We start from the raw sequence: 22,619 nt of genomic DNA on the forward strand, positions 1-22,619 counted from the left end.
CATGTAATAGCATGAATTCAAGTCTTCATTCTCCAAGTATATAGCTGTGTATCCATAAGAGTTCAGAGAACATGTGTGTGTGTGCTTAGTCGCTCAGTTGTGTCCGACTCTTTGAGAACCCATGGACTGTAGCCCACCAGGCTTCTCTGTCCAAGGGGATTCTCCAGGCAAGAATATTGAAGTGGTTGCCATGCCTTCCTCCAGAGGATCTTCCCAACCCAGGGTTTAAGCCCAAGTCTCCTGCATTGAAGGCGGATTCTTTACAGTCTGAGCCACCAAGGAAGCTGCACAGAACCTAATATATGTTTAACTACTCAGTTTATGATTACTTTCTGTTCTGTTTGGTAGATAAATCATCTGAAAAATAATTCAAATATTTTGACAACTGATAAGAGACTCTAGGTACTAAAAGTAAATATATTCCATCACTTTTTATGAAAAGAATAATGACAATTAAATAAAGCATTGCATTCTCACCTAATTCCTATAAGCAGATTCAGAAATGCCATAAAACACAGACTTTCATGAAGAGCTCAGGGTATAAGAACAAACATGTCAACAAAAATTCATCTTGAATTAATTTTTCTTGGAAAATGCACTTTGAAGAAAAAGGTATTATTTATATCTTCTCATCTTCAAGTCTATTTGTGCAGGTAATATTAAAATTCCCCCAATGCCATCAAAAGATCCCCTATAGAATAACGTCAACCTACTGGGCATTATACACTAATCAACAAATCATTTCAAACATATTGTTTTACAACTATTACTTTTATAGCCTGCTTCTTTCTTTTAAAAACAAAAGAATAAAAGCTTAATTGTAGAAAAAAATGGAAAATGTAGGAAGTACAAAGGAAACAAATTCTTCTAATTTCACTAATCACTGATCATTGCAGCTAACTTTTGGGGTTTTATGTATAATAATACACAGACATTATATATGCATTTATATTCACATAATTTGTATAACTATTTCTATATATAAATAATATTATGGTAGTACTATTCATAGTTTTTCGAGAATAACTTCAGTTGAATAATATATTACTCATATTTTCTTATGTGATTAGTTGGAAAAACTTTTGAATTGTTTCCTTGGCTACATCATTATTGTAACAAGCTATAATGTATAATGTCTTCGTTCCAATCCCAAAGAAAGGCAATGCCAAAGAATGCTCAAACTACCGCACAATTGCACTCATCTCACATGCTAGTAAAGTAATGCTCAAAATTCTCCAAGCCAGGCTTCAGCAATACGTGAACCGTGAACTTCCAGATGTTCAAGCTGGTTTTAGAAAAGGCAGAGGAACCAGAGATCAAATTGCCAATATCCGCTGGATCATCGAAAAAGCAAGAGAGTTCCAGAAAAACATCTATTTCTGTTTTATTGACTATGCCAAAGCCTTTGACTGTGTGGATCACAATAAACTGTGGAAAATTCTGAAAGAGATGGGAATACCAGACCATCTGACCTGTCTCTTGAGAAACCTGTATGCAGGTCAGGAAGCAACAGTTAGAACTGGACATGGAACAACAGACTGGTTCCAAATAGGAAAAGGAGTCCGTCAAGGCTGTATATTGTCACCCTGCTTATTTAACTTATATGCAGAGTACATCATGAGAAATGCTGGGCTGGAAGAAACACAAGGTGGGATCAAGATTGCCGGGAGAAATATCAATAACCTCAGATATGTGGATGACACCACCCTTATGGCAGAAAGTGAAGAAGAACTAAAGAGCCTCTTGATGAAGGTGAAGGAGGAGAGTGAAAAAGTTGGCTTAAAGCTCAACGTTCAGAAAACTAAGATCATGGCATCTGGTCCCATCACTCCATGGGAAATAGATGGGGAAACAGTGGAAACAGTGTCAGACTTTACTTTTTTGGGCTCCAGAATCACTACTGATGGTGACTGCAGCCATGAAATTAAAAGACGCTTACTCCTTGGAAGGAAGGTTATGGCCAACCTAGATAGCATGTTTAAAAGCAGAGACATTACTTTGCCAACAAAAGTCCGTCTAGTCAAGACTATGGTTTTTCCAGTGGTCATGTATGGATGTGAGAGTTGGACGGTGAAGAAAGCTGAGCGCCGCAGAATTGATGCTTTTGAACTGTGGTGTTGGAGAAGACTCTTGAGAGTGTCTTGGACTGCAAGGAGATCCAATCAATCCATCCTAAAAGAGATCAATCCTGGGTGTTCATTGGAAGGTCTGATGTTGAAGCTGAAGCTCCAATACTTTGGCCACCTCATGCGAAGGGTTGACTCATTGGAAAAGACCCTAATGCTGCGTAGGATTGGGGGCGGGAGGAGAAGGGGACGACAGAGGATGAGATGGTTGGATGGCATCACCGACTCGATGAACATGGGTTTGGGTAGACTTCGGGAGTTGGTGATGGACAGAGAGGCCTGGTGTGCTGCAATTCATGGGGTCGCAAAGAGTCGGACACGACTGATCGACTGAACTGAACTGAACTGATAATAATGTATATACACATAACCACATAATCATATTTATTTATATTAAGCTTGGAAAGATATATGCCTGACCTATATAAATTTGGAAAAAATATAAAACTACTGAGAGCTATAAAAATTGGTACTGTAGCTGTGTAGTATAAAGTTAGGAAGGTTGATTCCTCCAGCTCTTTTTCTTTTCTCAAGATTGTTTTGGCTATTTGGGATCTTCTGTCTCTGTACAAATTTTAAGATTTTTTGTTCTAGTTCTGTGAAAAGTGCGATTGATGTTTTGATAGAGATAGCACTTAGTCTGTAGATTGCTTTGGGTAGTATAGTCATGTTCACAATATTGATTCTTCCAGTCCAAGAGCATGGTGTATCTCTCCGTTCGTGTAATCTTTGATTGCTTTCATCAGTGTCTTACAGCTTCCTGCATACAGGTCTTCTGCCTCCTTAGGCAGGCTTATTCCTGGTACTTTATTCTTTTTGGTGCCGTGGTGAATGGGATTCTTTCCTTAATTTCTTTTCTTGATCTTTCATTTTTGGTGTATAGGAATCCTAGTGAGTTCTGTGTATTGATTTTGTATACTGAAGATTTACTAAATTCATTTATTAACTCTAGGAGTTTTCTGGTTGCATCTTTAGGATTTCCTATGTATAATATCATCACAAGTACATATTATTATACTCATTGTACACATGAAGAAATTAAGGCACTGTCTACTGAGTTTGCATCAAACACTCATTCTTTCTTCTCTCTATGCACTAGCAGATTTAATGGAGGTTCTTGTGACCACTTTTAACCTCATCTGAGCTTCAGAAAAAAAATAATAGGTCTTCTGATTTGACATCCTGTGCTTTTCCACTGCTTCAGGCTGCCTGATTTGTAAATGGAGGAAATACCACCTCATTATCAATTAAGATGATTCAGATGAACACACTTTGAAAGACTTGAAGTAATAATTAAATATGAGGTAGTGTCTTAGTCCATTTACATGAAAGTGAAGTCGCTCAGTTGTGTCCAACTCTTTGTGACCCCATGGACTGTAGCCCACCAGGCTCCTCTATCCATGGGATTTTCCAGGCAAGAGTACTGGAGTGTGTTGCCATTTCCTTCTCCAGGGAATCTTCCTGACCCAGGGATTGAATCCAGGTCTCCCTGTAGGCAGACGCTTTTACCATCTGAGCCACCAGGGAAGTCCGGGCTGCCATAAAAGCAGACTATCTAGACTGAATAGCTTATGAACAGGAGAAATTTATTTCTCACATTACTGGAGGTGGGGAAATCCAAATCAAGGTGCCAGAATCCCGAATTCTGGTGAAAACCCTTTCCCTGATTATTAGCCTACTTATTCTCACTGTGTCCTCACATGGAGAATAAAGGTAGGGATCTCTCTGAAACCACTTTTATAAGACTCTTATCCCATTCATGTGGCTCCATCGCATGGATTAAGCAACTTCCAAAAGCCCTACTGAATATTCATTGGAAGGACTGATGCTGGAGCTGAAACTCCAATACTTTGGCCATCTGATGTGAAAAACTGACTCATTTGAAAAGACCGTGATGCTGGGAAAGATTGAAGACGGGAGGAGACGGGGATGACAGAGGATGAGATAGTTGGATGGCATCACTGACTCAATGGACTTGAGTTTGAGCAAACTCCAGGAGTTGGTGATAGACAGAGAGGCCTGGCGTGCTGCAGTCCATGGGGTCACAAAGAGTCGGACATGACTGAGCAACTGAACTGAAAAGCCCTACCTCTTAATACCATCATCTTTGGCAAGTGACTAATGAAAGCCACTCAGTTGTGTCTGATTCTTTGTGACCCCATGGCCAATGGGGCTGCCAGGCTCTTCTGTCCGTAGAATTCTCCAGGCAAGAATACTGGAGTGGGTAGTCATTCCCTTCTCCAGGGGATCTTCCTACCCAGGGATCAAACGCTGGTCTGCATTGCAGGCAGGTTCTTTGCCATCTGAGCCACCAGGGAAGCCATCATCTTTGGGGCCTGGTATTTCAACATGTGTATTGTGAGGTGATGCACACGTTCAGATCATAGTAGGTAGGCTTTCCTATTAGGAAGAAATCAGAATTCAGACTCTGACTTGGTGGCCATGGATGATTGAGCCATATTAGTCATTTGACTTTCAAAATGTGGTCCAATGCCTGAAGATTCATCAGAATCACATGAGATGCTTCTGAATGGTGAAAAACCTCAGGCCCAGCCCGGAACGATCTGCTGAATCTAAAAGCTGTGAGCTTGTGGTCATTTAAGTTTGACAATGACAAACTCAAGTCAAAAATCTCTATATTATTGTCTCCTCTTCTACTTAAGTGACCAAATTAAATATTATATAGAGGCTATACACTCCAACTATATAAATCAAATACCTAGTAGACATTTTATAATAGTTCAGCTGATATTCAGTGGATTGATTTTAATACCCAATAATATGGACAGAAAATGGAGAACTGTCCAGCTATAATATAAGTACCTGCATAAATATGCGACTCTAATAAGACAAGAAAAGAATTTCTTAGGGAATAATTGTAGGTAGCTTTTTGTGAACTGATAATCATCTGTTTTCATAGAAGGCTTGTTAAGTTTCATAGAAGACTTGTTTCCAGTCATTATCAACACTGGCTGTACATTAGAATCACTTCAAGAGGTTTATAAAACTACCATTGCCTGAGAACCCCTCTACAAATTCTAATTTGTTTTGTTTGGGTTGATAACCAAGAGTGAGAACCACTATCTGTACTCTCTGGGTGAGGAAGAAGAAAATATTCAAGACCTGGTTGATGACATGTATTTATTTCCTGGTTCTGTCACTTATCAACAGGGTCTGATACGTCAAAAATTATTCCTTTTTATGATATGCTGTAAACTGGATTGAGGGTTACCCAGAATGCCCAGTTCTCATGGATTATTGCAGGTATTGGGTGAATTCCAAACCATCTTTTACATGGAACAGAAAACCACGAAAGATACGTTTCTGCAGAGTGCACAAGATCCTACGGAAAACCTAGCATAGTGACCTAAACTTTCACGAAGAAAGATGAAGTCAGGATGCATATCCTGAGGCTCACTTCCACTCTCTTAGTCCGAGGACAAGTGTTACATGAAAAATGCAATTGTGGATTTGGCCAGCCCCATCTCCTTCCCTGTGCCTCTTTAGCCATTAACATCATCAATCTATTTTCCTATTTTACTCTTATGCAAACACTTACTTGTCCTTATTCATATTTGGCTATTTTTTCCTCTCCCATCTGGTATTTTCTTTCCTTTCATATAAGACATTACAGTAATATAGAAGAGTAGTGATTAAAAGCATGTACTCAAGCACCACATTGCCTGAAATACTAAGGATTTAAAGGAGATGGAGAATGACTATCTATTGACATACAGCAATTGCATAATGGCCAAACCTAAACCCTCTGTGTGGCCCTTAAGAAAAAAGAAAGCGTTGCCTCAGGCTTTGACTGTGAAGAGATGGAAACAGGAACTCCTACAGAGCTGCATCCACAGGGAGCAAGCTGCTTAGAATGAGTCCTCACAGCAGAGGCAGAGCTCAGATGCATCACAGGATCGAGGGTCTGAGCAAACAAATCCCAAACACACTGTACTGAAGGCCGTCTGCCCACTTGGGGCTTTCAGGTATCTGACCTACAAATTGCTTGTTTCCTCAGATCAATTAATAGGCTAGGGGTCAGGAGAATGTGTCAGGTTCATGGAGATATCTTTTCCTTTATTTCTCACTAAGATATTCACAAGGTGAAATGTTATAAAGTCAAGAGGCAAAGGGCAAAAGGGCCAGTTGGAAACTATGCTTAGCTTTTGTAAAGAAAATTTCATTTAAGTTATGTAATTATGATTTGATCAGTTCAGTTCAGTTCAGTCACTCAGTCATGTCTGACTCTTTGTGACCCCATGAATCGCAGCACGCCAGGCCTCCCTGTCCATCACCAACTCCCGGAGTTTACCCAAACCCATGTCCATCGAGTTGGTGATGCCATCCAACCATCTCATCCTCTGTCATCCCCTTCTCCTCCTGCCCCCAATCCTTCCCAGCATTAGGGTCTTTTCCAATGAGTCAACTCTTCGCATGAGGTGGCCAAAGTATCGGAGTTTCAGCTTCAACATCAGTCCTTCCAATGAACATCCAGGACTATGCATGATTTGATCAAGCATACCTTTATTCATGTAGCTGCCAATTCCTGATATATATATATATATATACACATATATACATATATATGTATATATACACATGTACAAATTTATTCATTCAGTATGTGTGTGTCAGGAAAAGGGACTCAATAAGATTACTTAATGAATTAAGAAGGAGAAGTTTTTAAAAACTTAATTATATTATAGGAAAATTAACTATTTTTATTATTTCTTAATTTTTGTACCTTTTCATGAATAATATACAAATCTAATTTCATTTGTAAAATTACTATTAAAACTCTAAGAAGTGTTCATTTAACTACCTCAAGTTTCATTATAAATATTAGCTGAAGAGAAGGTTTTGAAAAATTATGTGCTCAGGAATTATTTTGGAGGGCGTAAGTACTTTATAAATAGAAATTTCACATGGACTTGAATCTTCCTTTAAAAGCATATAAGTTCATAAAAATTTTAAAACATGTGTATCTGGAAATAGAAGATCTTATACATATTTCAAGCTTAGCAATTTGGGAATTGCAGTTTCATTCATAAGAATTTTAAACCAACAACAAGTAAGTAATATCTTACCCCGTTCATCAGTTATTTTGAGGACCTAGGTTCACTTATAACTAAGGCAAGCATATCTAGTCTAAATATCATTATTAATTGATTTAACAACTACTTAGCTGGTCCCTATGTGCAAAACCTAGGTCCAGTTATTATACTTTATGTAAATGGAGAGTAAAAAGAAAAGACTATGAAAGGTTTTTTTATAAATATTTATTTATTTATTATTTTTCTAAGTGCACCTAAAACTTCCTTGTTTCTTAGACTATAAATAAAGGGGTTTAGCATGGGAATTATAATCGTGTAGAACAGTGAATACATTTTATCCTGATATTGATCTTGGCCAGACCCAGGATGCACATACATGAAGAAGAGAGTGCCATAGAACAAGGAAACAGAGACAAGGTGGGCACTGCACGTGGAGAAGGCTTTGCTCTTGCCCTTTTCAGACTTCTTTTTCAGGATGGCAAAGAGGACACAAGTATAAGAGACTATAATACCCATAAAAGTAAAAGCCTGTATAAAAGCAGCAAAAATAAAAAGCACTAATGCATTAATTGATGTATCAGTGCAAGAAATTGTAAAAAGTGGCAAGATTTCACAGTAGAAATGATGTATTGTATTAGACCTGCAGAAAGTTAATCTAAATAATAATCCTACATGTATTACAGGGTGCAGAAAACCAATTGCATATGATGCACTTATTAACCAAGTGCAGAGTCTGTTGGACATCACCACTGGGTAAAGTAAGGGGTTGCATATGGCTACATAGCGGTCATAGGCCATCACCACCAGGAGGAAACATTCTGTGGTGGCACTGGAACCAAAAAAATAGTATTGGGCCATGCACTCAAAGAAAGACATCATTTGACTGTTGTCTAAGGTGTTGACAAGCATCTTGGGAATCACAGAAGATGAAGAGCAAGCATCTGCAAAGGCTAAGCTGCCCAGGAATGAGTACATGGGGGTGTGAAGATGGAGGTCCCTCCAGATGAGAAAAATCAGTCCAAGGTTGCCCGCCATGGTGGTGAGGTAGATGACCAGGAACACCAGAAACAGGGGGACCTTCAGCCCTGGGAGATCTGTGAGTCCTGTGAGAACAAATTCTGTCACCAGAGTCTTGTTTGCCTCCATCATATCCACTCAGGCTGATCACTGCAATGGAGAAGTAAAATGAAAAAAATTAATCAAGGTTCATGAAAACTTACACTGGATTGCAATTTCATATTTCTACATTTCCACCCTTTACTGAACAAATATGAAGGTATAGGGTCTTTCTTTTTTAAAAGACACTTTAGAGTGTTAGTGTTAGTCACTCAGTCATGTCCAACTCTTTGTGACCCCATGGACTGTAGCCCACCAGGATCCTCTGTCCATGTAATTCTGTAGGCAAGAATACTGGGTGGGTAGCCATTCCCTTCTCCAGGGTATCTTCCTGACTCAGGGGTTGAATGCAGGTGTCCTACATTGCAGACAGATTCTTTACTGTCTGAGCTACCAGGGAAACCCCTAAGAGTATTAAGTATATTATAAAAAATTTTGAGGAGGAAGGAGTTTTTTAAAAGTTTTAAAAATATATGCATTTACTTAAAGGTTTATGGAGAAAGTGGTTAACACCAATTGACTTAGTCCATAACTTTCACTCATTAATACCTTAAAACTGAATGTATTCACAGTGAAATGTACAAAATTAAGAATAAAAAGTATATAGTATATTTAAGTCTATAATCTCCAAAAAGTGAGAACTGTTGAGGTTCAAGAGTATTTTCACTGTTTATTAAAATCTCAATTGTAACTTCCCTATAGAACCAAAAAATGAGCTAAACCTTTGTGCTACTGATATGTTTCATTATTTCCTAAGACATTAATGGGTAAAGTAGTAATACAGTAAGTTAAATTTCATTTTTGCTGTGTCCTATCCATTATCATTATGTTGTTTGATTGTGTATTCATAAAAAATCACCCTAAATGCCTAATAGACTCTTTTGGTTATACATGCCTCGAAGTAAAACCAAATTTCAAATAGATTATTTTTAATTTTACTGAATAAATTCTCATATGTGAGCATAATCATTCATTCAGTCATCAAACATTTATTTAGTTCTTCCTAAGCTAGAACACTGTTCTTCCTAGCTTAGTCATTCACAGAAACTTTAACTCAGTATTTTACCAATAAAGCTAAAATAAGCCCTCCTTTAAGAAGAGAGAGGGGGAAAAGAAGAATCTAAGAACTAGGGCAATACATGTCAATGTAGACAGTTATCATGCAGTTAATCAAGAATGTTTTTAATATGTCAGAAGCATATAATTCCAAAACAATTATAAGGATTTTCCTTCCCTTCCTTTTTTCAGATTACAAGTGAAACTATCGAAGACAGGATAGAATGTAACATTATTAAAGACACTACACCATGAACTTACAGATGTTCAAGCTGGTTTTAGTAAAGGCAGAAGAACCAGAGATCAAATTGCCAACATCCGCTGGATCATTGAAAAAGCAAGAGAGTTCCAGAAAAACATCTATTTCTGCTTTATTGACTATGCCAAAGCCTTTGACTGTGTGGATCACAATAAACTGTGGAAAATTCTAAAAGAGATGGGAATACCAGACCATCTGACCTGCCTCTTGAGAAACCTGTATGCAGGTCAGGAAGCAACAGTTAGGACTGGACATGGAACAACAGACTGATTCCAAATAGAAAAAGGACTATGTCAAGGCTGTATATTGTCACCCTGCTTATTTAACTTATATGCAGAATACATCACGAGAAACACTGGGCTGGAGGAAGCACAAGCTGGAATCAAGATTGCTGGGAGAAATATCAATAACTTCAGATATGAAGATGACACCACCCTTATGGCAGAAAGTGAAAAAGAACTAAAGAGCCTCTTGATGAAAGTGAAAGAGAAGAGTGAAAAAGTTGGCTTAAAGCTCAACATTCAGAAAACTAAGATCATAGCATCTGGTCCCATCACTTCATGGGAAGTAGATGGGCAAACAGTGGAAACAGTGTCAGACTTTATTTTTTGGGGCTCCAAAATCACTGCAGATGGTGATTGCAGCCATGAAATTAAAAGATGCTTACTCCTTGGAAGGAAAGTTATGATCAACATAGACAGCATATTAAAAAGCAGAGACAACAGATGCATAGCACAATTTTATGGACTCTGAGGGAGAAGGTGAGGGTGGGATGTTCTGGGAGGATAGCATTGAAACATGTATATTATCATATGTGAAACAGAACACCATTCCATGTTCGATGCATGAGACAAGGGCTCAGGGCTGGGGCAATGGGATGACCCAGAGGGATGGGATGGGGAGGGAGGTGGGTGGGGGGTCCAGGAAGGGGAACACATGTAAACCCATGGCTGATTCATGTCAATGTATGGCAAAAACTATTACAATATTGTAAAGTAATTAGCCCCCAACTAAAATAAATAAATTTATAAAAAAAAAAAAAAAAAGCAAAAAAAATAAAATAAAATAAAATAAAAAAATACAAAAAAAAAAAAAAAAAGCAGAGACAATACTTTGCCAACAAAGGACCATCTAGTCAAGGCTATGGTTTTTCCAGTGGTCATGTATGGATGTGAGAGTTGGACCATAAAGAAAGCTGAGCACCAAAGAATTGATGCTTTTGAACTGTGGTGTTGGAGAAGACTCTTGAGAGTTGCTTGAACTTCAAGGAGATCCAACCAGTCCTTCCTAAAGGAGATCAGTCCTGGGTGTTCATTGGAAGAACTGCTGTTGAAGCTGAAACTCCAATACTTTGGCCACCTGATGCGAAGAGCTGACTCATTGGAAAAGACCCTGATGCTAGGAAGGATGGAGAAGGCAATGGCACCCCACTCCAGTACTCTTGCCTGGGAAACCGCATGGACGGAGGAGCCTGTTAGGCTACAGCCCATGGGGTCGCGAAGAGTCAGACATGACTGAGCGACTTCACTTTCACTTTTCACTTTCATGCACTGGAGAAGGAAATGGCAACCCACTCCAATATTCTTGCCTGGAGAATCCCAGGGACGAAGGAGCCTGGTGGGCTGCCATCTATGGGGTCGCACAGAGTCGGACACGACTAAAGCGACTTAGCAGCAGCAGCAGCTAGGAAGGATTGAAGGCAGGAGAAGAAGGGGATGACAGAGGATGAGATAGTTGGATGGCATCACCAACTCAATGGACATGGGTTTGGGTGGACTCCGGGAGTTGGTGATGGACTGGGAGGCTTGGTGTGCTGCAGTTCATGGGGTCGCAAAGAGTTGGACACAACTGAGCGACTGAACTGAACTGAACAGTGGAAAGAATAGCCAGTGTTTTGAATATCTGGAGTCAATTAGTAAAAACCTAAATTTTGTTTAAATCCCAATCAAATGAGGAGAGAAAATGAAACACATTAATAGGCAGTGGGTAACATTAAGATAGGTAAGGCAGAAAAGTGCCCCAAATTACACATGTATCATACCTGTTAACTGTATAGTCCTGAGAAGCAAATGCACAGGCTAGATCCTGTGTAAACCTAAGTCTGCATTATCACAATGCATTTTATCAGCAACAAAGAGTATACATTTCTGAACATAAAATGTATTTAGTACATCCAAATCCTTGCCTTAGTTAGCTGAAGAAGGGTCTAGCCTTCTAGAAACAGCCGATCTAAGTATATAACCATGCAAGGGAATACATGTAAGACTTGAATGCACAGTTTCCTGACTTTCATTCCATCTCCAGTCACGTGGGAGTCATTCCAGCACAAATTTTTATTTCTATAACCTAGTCACCAGTTCTTCAGAATGTAACTTAAGATTTCACTACCAAGTGTATGCTAGCCTGAAACGTTTTCTGAAAGTGCCTACACCGCACTTCAAAAAAAGGAAACAATGTAGAAAATTTGAGGAAGATAGGGTTTGTGAATTCAGTTCTAACAAGATAAATGTTTGAACAGTAAATTTTTATAGAAGAATTGGGGTATTTTCTACAGGAAGAAACCTAGAGGTTTCTTTTTTCTTTTAAAAGGGGAGGCTGTATTGAGGAAAACAGTTCTGCAACTTCATAAGGGATGGGGAAAAAAACTTGTTTGAGATTTATATTAGACTTTCAAAAGGGCTGGTTGCACTGGCAGTAGTCATTTATGAGTAAGCACACTGCTGCATATCACTGAAAGGGGCAGATTGTCTTCATTTTACACTCTGCCTAGAATATGATAATGAGATGTGGCTTGGGGTAGATACAGTGAACTCCTTTCTGCCTGTCTCCAGAGAAATACAGTCTAAACGAGGACCAGGTTGAAGACAAAGGCAGAGACTCCTCTTAAAATCTCTCTATGATTCATCATTGTTGGCAAAACTTCCAAATTTCGTGACAATACAGTAAAGGCTAGAATGAAGTCCTCTTTTACAGACATTCATAAATAGATTGGTTTGATAACTCATCTTCTTGGCAAAAAAAAAAAAATGTTCACAAAAATGTAACAAAATTTCTGAAGCTTTGAGTCTCAATTCCACCTCTGAATTACTAAACGATTATACCTAAGCCACTTTATGACCTTATTCTAAGATTCTCATCTGTAGTGCACTGGATTCTCTAAGGAACATCTGTCCAGTTTGAGTCTGTGACTCCTTTTCGCTATTTGGAAGGTAGCAGAGAATGTAAGTTAAGCACACAGGCTCGATATGTAATCGCATGAATTCAAATCTTCATTCTACAGGTATACAGCTTGTATCCATAAGGGTTCAGAGGATTGAATATAATAGTTTTTTAACTATTCAGGATAGCTCTCTCTTCCATTTGCTAGATAAATGAAAATTTTTTTCAGGTATTTTGACAACTCCTGAGAAACTCTTGGTACTAAAATGTTATGTTCTATCACTTTTCATGGGAAGAATAAGGACAATAAAGCATTACATTCTTACCCAATCCCAATAAGAGGATGCAGAGATGCCATAAAATGTAAATTTTCATAAAGAACTCAAAATGCAAAAACAAAAAAAGTCAAAAACAGTTATTCATCCCATGTTAATCTTCGTTGAGAAATGCAGTTTAGAAGGAAAGGTATTTATATCCTCTTATCTTGAAATCTGTTTGTGAAGATAATATTGCAACTCCCTCAATGCTCCCAAAAGATTCCCTGTAGAATAGTCAGTCTCCTGAGCATTACAGGTTAATCAACATATCATTTTGAACATACTCTTTTGCAGTTATTATTTTTATAGCTTCTTTCATTCTTCTAAAAGCAATTTCAGTTTAATACTAAAAAATGGCAACTTAATTGTTAACATAAAAATAAAATAGGCAGGAAAGCACAAAGAAAACAAATTGCTATAATTTCACTAATCACTGAAAAATACAGTTAACTTTTGGGGTATTTTTTCTTCTATCTTTAATGCATGTAGCACTATTGGTATAGTAACATATATATATATTATACATACATTTACATATAATTTATTTTAAAATTATATGATTATGATTCTGCTAAACATATTTTTAACAAATTATTTTAATGGAATAATACATCATTTCTCTTTTCCTGTGCTCTTAGTTTGAAAAATTTGTGGGTTGTCTCTCTGGCTATATCAGTTTTATAAAACTCTATAGTTATAAATTTATAGAGATAAAGCTAATTTGTCCAAATATGTGTGTGATGTTAAGGATTTTCTTTCAACAAATCTTCAATGGACTTCTTGGGAAATTGTACTGATTTACACTACAAATTTTGAAATTACTAATTTCCCAAACTTTATACTACCACAGAGAAATTTATTATATAGTTGGCCCTTGAACAACACAAGTTTGAGTGCACAGGTCCACTTATACTCAGGTTTTTTCCAATGTTAAATTCTACAGCACTATACAATCTGCTGTTGGTCAAATCCATGGAGGCAGAACCATGATTACAAAGGGACCATATTTTCAGGTCAACTATATGTTAGACCAGATTTTCAAGAAAGCAGAGGGTCATCACTCCTAACCAGCATTATTCAGGGGTCAAGTGTCTATAAATATATAGGTATACACATATTCATATATATGTACAAATACACATATTTACATAATTATGTTTATTTGTTAATATATTTATATTTATAATTAAACTTGGTAAGAAATATGCCTGACTGACCTTATATATTTGGCAGAAATGTAAAACTACTGAAAAGCATAAACATTTGTTTAATATATGAAATTTCATCATTTTTCTAAATTGGAAGAATTGAAATCTAGTAAAGGTGTTAATTTTACCAAATTAATATATAAGTTATATGCAATCTCAAAAAAATATTGAAAGATAGTTTGATTGGTAAATGCTAATTCATCAGGGATCAAACTGGTTTTTTACAGGTCAAAAGAATTTTACAAAATGAATAAAGACCGGAGATGTTCCCTCCCTGCTCAATATTGCAAAATATCATAAAGTTAACTAACAACTGAAACTATGTTTGATGTCATCAAAGTTCACTATGAGTACAAATTCACTAAAATATGATATTTTGCTTCTATCATAGAAAGAAAGAATATCAAAGGTGATTGAAAGCATAGACTTTGTAAAGACAGACTTGGGATCAAAACTGGCTTTGCCTCTAAAACTGGGACCAATAACTTAAATTCTGTAAGTCCTGATTTTCTCATTTTGAAAGAAAGTTAATAATGTGTACTTACAGGATTGTTGATTTGCACTTACAGTATTGTTGCAAGAATCAGATGAGAGGATAAATAACAAGTCTTAGCGTTGTACTTGACAGGTAGCAAAGGCTCATTAAATATTAACTTTATTTGTGTTGGTTATTCTATTTATTCATAAATAAAACAGCTAAGCTATTTTGCTAGAGAAAGGTATTTTGGGTGAGCAGAACTGAGATATTGCTAACTGCTGACAATGATAGTTTAACTGTGTACGTAAAACAACTTTTACATCTAGTTCATGCCATCTACAACTTGGCACAGAAACCAGAAAAGTCAAAAAGTGATTTTTGTGGAGTAAATGAGACATATCACTTGAATGAAAAAAAAACCATTACATATTACACTTATTTATCTTACTGAAATATAGTTTATTACAGTGTTAAATTAGTTTCAGGTATAAAGTGGTGATTCTATATTTTTATAGATTATACTATATCATTAAATATTGGCTACAGTCTCTGTGCTGTACAGTATATCCTTGTAGCTTATTAATAACATGCATGGTAGTTTGCGCTTCTTAATCCCCTACCCCTCTGTTGACCCACTGCCCTTCCCTCTCCTGCCACCCTCCAGTAACCACTAGTTTGTTCTCTACATCTGTGAGCCTACTTCTGTTTTGTTATATTTATTGATTGTCTTATTTATTAGGCTCCACATATAAGTGAAAGTATACAGTATTTGTCTTTCTCTGTCTGACTTATTTCACTAAGCATCATACCATCCAGGTCTATCCATGTTGTTTCAAAAGGAAGGTCTACATTGTTTATGACTGAGTAGTATTCCTTTGTGTATATATGCCATATCTCCTTTATCATCTGTTTATGGGCTCTAAGCTTTCTTCTGTATCTCAGATATTGTAAATAATGCTGCTATGAACATTGTCCTTATTCAGTCACTCAGTTGTGTCGGACTCTTTGCCACCTGGTGGACTGCAGCACACCAGGCTTCCCTGTCCTTCATCTCTCCCTGAGTTTGCTCAAACTCATGTCCATTGAGTTAATGATGCCATCCAACCATCTCATCTTCTGTCATCTTCTTCTCCTCCTACTCTCAATCTTTCCCAGCATCAGGGTCTTTTCCAGTGAGTTGGCTCTTCTCATAAGGTGGTCAAAGTATTGGAGCTTCAACTTCAGCTTCAGTCCTTCCAATGAATATTTAAGGTTTATTTCCTTTAGGATTGACTGGTTTGATCTCCTTTCTGTCCAAGGGATTCTTAAGTGTCATCTCTGGCACCACAGTTTGAAAGCATCAATTCTTTGATGCTCAGCCTTCATTATGATCCAACTCTCATATCCATGGGCTTCCTTTGTGGCTCAGCTGGTAAGGAATCCACCTGCAATGCAAGAGACCTGGGTTCAATCCCTGGATTGGGAAGATCCCCTGGAGAAGGGAAAGGCTATCCACTCCAGTATTCTGGCCTAGTGAATTCCATGGACTGTATAGTCCATGGGGTCGCAAAGAGTCAGACACAACTGAGCAACTTTCACTTTCACTCATATCCATACATGACTACTGGAAAAATGATAGCTTTGACTATATGGACCTCTGTCAGCAAAGTGATCTCTTTGCTTTTTAGAACACTGTCTAGGTTTGTCATAGCTTTTCTTCCAAGGAGCAAGCATCTTTTAATTTCATGGCTGCAGTCACCATCTGCAGTGATTTTGGAGTCCAAGAAAATAAAGTCTGTCACTATATCTCTTTTTTCCTGATCTGTTTGCTGTGACATGATGAGACCAGATGTCATGATCTTAGTTTTTTGAATGTTAAGTTTTAAGCCAGGTTTTTCACTCTTCTCTTTCACCCTAATCAAGAGGCTCTTTAGTTCCTCTTCACTTTCTGCCATTAGAGTAGTACCATCTACATATCTGAGGTTGTTGATATTTCTCCTGGCAATCTTGACTCCAGCTTGTGCTTTATCCAGCCCAGCATTTCACATGATGTAATCTGCATAAAAGTTAAGACGAAACTGCAGTCAGTTCAGTCGCTCAGTCATGTCTGACTCTTTGCAACCCCATGGACTGCATCATATTTTTTGCCTTTTCGTACTGTTCATGGGGTTCTCAAGGCAAGGATACAGAAGTGGTTTGCCATTCCCTTCTCCAGTGGACCACGTTTTGTCAGAACTCTCCACCATGACCTGTCTGCCTTGGGTGGCCCTACGCAGCATGGCTCATAGTGTCATTGAGTTACCCAAGGCTGTGGTCCCTGTGATCAGTTTGGTTAGTTTTCTGTGATTGTGGTTTTCATTCTGTCTGCCCTCTGATGAATAATGATAAGAGGCTTATGGAAGCTTCCTGCTGGAAGAGACTGACTGAGGGGGAAACTGGGTCTTGCTCTGATGGGTGGGGCCATGCTCAGTAAATTCTTAATGCAATTTTCTGTTAATGGGTGGAGCTGTGTCCCCTCCCTGTTGTTTGGCAGAGACTCCTGGAGACTCACAGGCAAGTCTGGCTCAGTCTCTTGTGCAGTCACTGCTCCTTTCTCCTGGCTTCTGGTGCACACAGATTTTGTTTGTGCCCTCCAAGAGTCTGTTTCCCCAGTCCTGTGGAAGTTCTGTAATCAAATCCCACTGGCCTCCAAAGTCAAATTCCCTGAGGGTTCTCAGTCCCTTTGCAGGACCCCCAGATTGGGAAATGTGTTGTGGGTCTTAGAACTTTCTTATCAGTGTGAGAATTTCTTTGGTATAATTGTTCTGCAGTTTGTGGGTTGTCTGCTTGGTGACTCTATGGTGGGTAATGCTGCATGACCCAGGTCTCACCATCCTTATCCAAGAGCCTTGCTTTGGAGACTGGAGTCCACTGGCAGAGTTCTGGCCAGATGACCCTGGTCTTTCCAGGAGAGAGAAGGGTCTGTGTTCCCTAAATAAGCAGAGTTTACAATATACAGACTTGATATACTCCTTTCCCAATTTTAAACCAGTCCATTGTTCCATGTCTGGTTCTAACTGTTTCTTCTTGAACTATATACAGGTTTCTTAGGAGACAGGTAAGGTGGTCTAGTATTCCTGTCTCTTTAAGAATTTTCCATTGTTTGTTGTGATCCACACAGTCAAAGGCTTTTGCATAGTCAATGAAGCAGAAGTAGATGTTTTTCTGAAATTCCTTTGCTTTTTCTATGATCCAGTAGATGTTGGCAATTTGATCTCTGGTTTCTCTGCCTTTTCTAAATCCAACTTGTACATCTGGAATTTCTCGGTTCACATATTGCTGAAGCCTAGCTTGTAGGATTTTGAGCATTACCTTGCTAGCATGTGAAATCAGCTCAATTGTATATTAGCTTGAACATTATTTGGCATTGCCCTTCTTTGGGATTGGAATGAAAACTGACCTTTTCCAGTCCTGTGGCCACTGCTGACTTTTCCAAATTTGCTGGCATATTGAGTGCAGCACTTTCACAGCATCACCTTTGAGGATTTGAAACAGCTCAACTGGAATTCCATCACCTCCATTAGTTCTGTTCGTAGTGATGCTTCCTAAGGCCTACTTGACTTCACATTCCAGGATGTCTGGCTCTAGGTGAGTGATCACACCATCGTGATTATCTGGGTCATGAAGATCTTTTTTAGTTCTTCTGTGTATTCTTGCCACCTCTTCTTAATATCTTCTGCTTCTGTTAGGTCCATAACATTTCTGTCCCTTATTGAGCCCATCTTTGCATGAAATGTTCCCTTGGTATCTCTAATTTTCTTGAAGAGATTTCTAGTAGTTTCCATTCTATTATTTTTCTCCATTTCCTTCCATTCATCACTTAAGAAGGCGTTCTTATCTCTCCTTAATATTGTCTGGAACTATGCATTCAGTTGGTATATCTGTCCCTTTCTCCTTTGCCTTTCACTTCTCTTCTTTTCTCAGCTATTTGCGAGGTAGCCTAAGAAAACCATTTTGCCTTCTTGAATTTCTTTTTCTTGGGGATGGTTTTGGTCACCACCTCATATACAGTATTACAAATCTCCATCCATAGTTCTTCAGGCATTGTGTCTACCATATCTAATCCCTTGAATTTATTTGTCACCTCCACCATATAAACATAAGGGATTTGATTTAGGTCATACCTGAATGGTCTAAGGAGTTCATGATCTAGCCACAGTCAGCTCCCAGTCTTGTTGTTGCTGATTATGTAGAGCTTCTCCATCTTCAGTGGCAAAGAATGTAATCAATTTGATTTTGATTGATTATAAAATGATGTCTATGAGTAGAGTTATCTCTTGTGTTGTTGGAAGAGGGTGTTTACTATGGCCAGTGTGTTCTCTTGCCAGAGCTCTGTTAGCCTTTGGCCTGTTCATTCTGTACTCCAAGGCTAAGCTTGCCTGTTACCCCAGCTGTCTGTAACTCTGGTACCTCCAGACAACTGAATATTATTCAGTGCTAAAAGGAAATGAGTTATCAAGCCATGGAAAGATATGGAAGCAACTTAAATGCATGTTACTAAGCAAAGGAAACCAAGCTGAAAAGGCTATATACTCTCTGATTACAACTAGATGATACCATGGAAAAGGCAAAACTATGGAGACAGTAAAAAGATCAGAAGCTGCCAGTGTTTGAGTGAAGAGGGATGACTAGGTGGAACACAGAGGATTTTTAGGGCGGTGAAAATATTCTGTGTGATACCTTAATGATAGACATATGTCATTATACATTTGTCCAAACCCATAGAGTGTACAACATAAAAAGTGAAAGCCCATGTAAACTGTGGGCTTTGGGTGATTACGATGGATCAGTGTAGGTTCATCAGTTGTTACAAATGTACCACTTTGGTGTGGGATGTTGATAATGGTAGAGGGGCTATACATGTGTAGGGAAGAAGGTAAATGGAGGTTCTCTGTACTTTGTTCTCAGTTTTGCCCTGAACAATTACCTTCTCTTTAAAAACTGTCTTACTTAAAAACAAAAGAGGAAAAAGTTCTGGAGATGAATGGTACTGATGGTTGCACAATAATTTGAATATACTTAATACATACCTAACTGTTCCCTGAAAAATTATTACAGTGGTCAGTTTTAGGTTGTGTATTTTCCCACAATTTGTTAATTGAGGAAAAATTAATTCTGTCTGTATATACTAGTGATGTATAATTGGAAGCCAAAAATTTAAAAACCAATGCCATTTATAATAACTCCAAAAACATGAAATGCTTAAGTATTAAATCTAACAAAATATGTACAAAATGTAGATGCTGAAAACTGTACAACACTATTGAAAGAAGTCAAAAAGTCATAAAAAGTCATAAAAGAAGTCATAAATAGAGGCAAACCATGCCCCATAATTGGAAAATTCAACAGAAGATGTCTATTCTCACCAAACTGACCTACATACATATTTAATGCAATGCCAGTGAAAATCCTAGCAGAATTTTGTAGATAAACTGACCCCAAGGTGTATAAAAAAAGAATAAAGGAACTAGAATAACTAAAAGAGCTTTGAATAAGAAAAATAAAGTTGGAGGATTTTAAGATTTATTTACTCTAAAGCTACTGATAAGACACTGTTTGCAAAGGTATAGTAACATAGGCCAATGTAACATAATAGGTTTTCTCCTATAGGCAATAGGAGGTCATTTTAACCAGAGAAAAGATGTTAGAAAAAGAAGTATCACCAACAGAAATTTTGCAACTGCATATAGAAGAGAGGAAATTTTGCAACTGCATATAGTAGAAAGGCTTGGGGCAAGGAGACTGACTGAAGTATTTATTTATGTTAGAGGAAAGCAGTCTAATGGCACTGGAAAGACAAGGGAACTTTTCTTTAAAAGTTTTGAAGAAAAAGAAATTCAATCTTGAAAAGATAGGGGTCAAACATGAGTTTAAAATTTCAACACTGAGAGACTGGGAGAATGGTGGTAGTTTTGATCAAAGTCATGATGTTGGAAATGCAAAGACTACATTAATAGAGATGAATAAGATTAGCAGTTAACATTAATTATTTTATTGTGTTTTCAATCTATCAGACATTGTACTAAACACTAAACACATGGTATTATCCCATCAGTTTTGACTGTAATCTTAAGAGATAGGTCCTAGTGATGTCATCCCTGATTGACATAGGAGCTAACTGGCTCAGACAAAAACACCAAACCATTGCCAGTGTTCACACGTCTAGTAAGTGGAAGAATTAGGATCTGCTCCTCGGAAATCTGTTGCCAAAGTTCACATTCTTAACCTCTATATTTGATTGTCTCCTCAGGGATTTAAAAAAATCATCTAAATCCATCTGCATAATGAATATAGAAAAGAAAATAGAAGCCCAGAGAGGTTAAGAAGCTTTCTAAAAGTCATTCAGTAAGTGCCACATCCCATCCCAGAGCCAAATCTCCTAGTTCGTTATCTCATGTGCCTTCAATGCATCACTCATGACAGCGCTTTATTTTGATGGAAAGCTTCTTTTTTATTGAGGTATAGTTGATTTTCAATGTTGTGTTATTTCCTGGTCTACAGCAAAGTGATTCAGCCTATATATAGGCTCTCTTTTTTTTCAGAGTCTTTTCCATTATAATTTATTATAGGGCATTGAATATAGTTCCCTTTGCTATGTGGTAGGACCTTGTTGTTAATCTATTTTATGTATAGTAGTTTATGTCCACTAATTTCAAACTCCTAATTTATACAACCCCTCCCCTTGCCTTTCCCTTTCGGTGTAAGTTTGTTTTCTATGCCAGTGAGTCTGTTCCTGTTTTGTAAATAAATTCATTTGTATCACCTTTTTAGATTTCACATATAAGTGATGTCATATGATTTTTTTCTTTCTCTGGAAAGTTTCTTGTTCCAGTGTTCACCTCTATAGCCTACTGTTGCCAGAGATAAAAAGAAATGCTGTTTTTATATCTATAAAAAAATGCTTTAAAATATGCTCACTGTTCAATCTCCATACAAGGTAAATAATTGCATTTTACTCAATAACAGGAATTTTCTTTTTGTTTGAATCATTTGGCATTATATTATTCATCGTTTCATTTAATTTTATAGTATCTTAATTTCATTAAGGGACTGCTTTAACAGTACTGTGTAGTCTATGCTGCCATCTCGTGGTTATATTTTGTGATTACACTATGACTAAGGTCATTTTCCTCTCATCCACTTTCCACTAATGCGAAGTCCCCGCTCCCATCCCTCTTGATTCTGTAACTCAGGAATAAAGTGAGAGGGGAATGAAAGAGGCAGTTGGGCGGAAAGAAGCTCCATCCAGGCTCTGGTCGTTCGGGGAAATGCAAGAGACACCACCATTCCTGAGTGAGCAATTTTTTTTTTGGAGGAATAACAAGTGCCACCTAGTGGCTGCTCTTGGCATAGCCATGTTATATTATAAAAAAATCAATATTTCCAATGTACCGAAGAAAAATAAATAAAGCAAAAGCAAATGAAAAAAATAAGCAAAATTGTGTGTTTAACCTCTCCAGTCTTAGTTTCCTCATATCTAAAAAAGAGAAAGATTTGGATAAATGATCTCCAACAGCCTTTCCATATCATATTTTATAACTCTAGTTTCCCACTCAAGATATTTTGCCTACCTGGCATCATGCAGACACAATGGGGAATTTCTGGGGGCCTGGAATTTTTTATTGTTGTTGTCAGATCTTCTTGATTCTATATAAATTAGACTTCCACCTTCCTTGTGTTTTCTATTTGGAAGCAAAATAGCTGCATACCCCAAGATGAATAATGATGACACAGCCACGCGATCCGAGTGTTCTCTTTGGCTTCCTGCCAAAGGAATAGAAACTAGCTGGCATCATCAGAACGGAAGCAGAGGGAACAGGAGGCAATA

General features: G+C 37.8%; 2 protein-coding genes across 2 annotated transcripts in view; one reads left to right on the forward strand and one right to left on the reverse strand.

Moving 5' to 3' along the window:
* GABRR3 (gamma-aminobutyric acid type A receptor subunit rho3) overlaps positions 1 to 22,619 on the forward strand; it is a 79,630-nt gene that overhangs the window by 4,716 nt on the left and 52,295 nt on the right. Inside the window, exons 3-5 of the mRNA XM_081572566.1 lie at positions 14,687 to 14,790; positions 21,042 to 21,136; positions 21,985 to 22,084. The gene's annotated coding sequence lies outside the window, so the exon portion shown is untranslated. The remainder of the gene's footprint in view (positions 1 to 14,686; positions 14,791 to 21,041; positions 21,137 to 21,984; positions 22,085 to 22,619) is intronic.
* LOC145539494 (olfactory receptor 5AC1-like) lies at positions 7,406 to 8,329 on the reverse strand. The gene has a single exon (XM_081573575.1). It carries the CDS (start codon positions 8,327 to 8,329, stop codon positions 7,406 to 7,408), a length of 924 nt encoding a protein of 307 aa, XP_081429701.1.

The sequence above is a fragment of the Giraffa tippelskirchi genome, chromosome 2 (genome assembly GCF_054371585.1).
Source record: "Giraffa tippelskirchi isolate mGirTip1 chromosome 2, T2T-mGirTip1v1.2.pri, whole genome shotgun sequence".
NCBI lineage: Eukaryota > Metazoa > Chordata > Mammalia > Artiodactyla > Giraffidae > Giraffa > Giraffa tippelskirchi.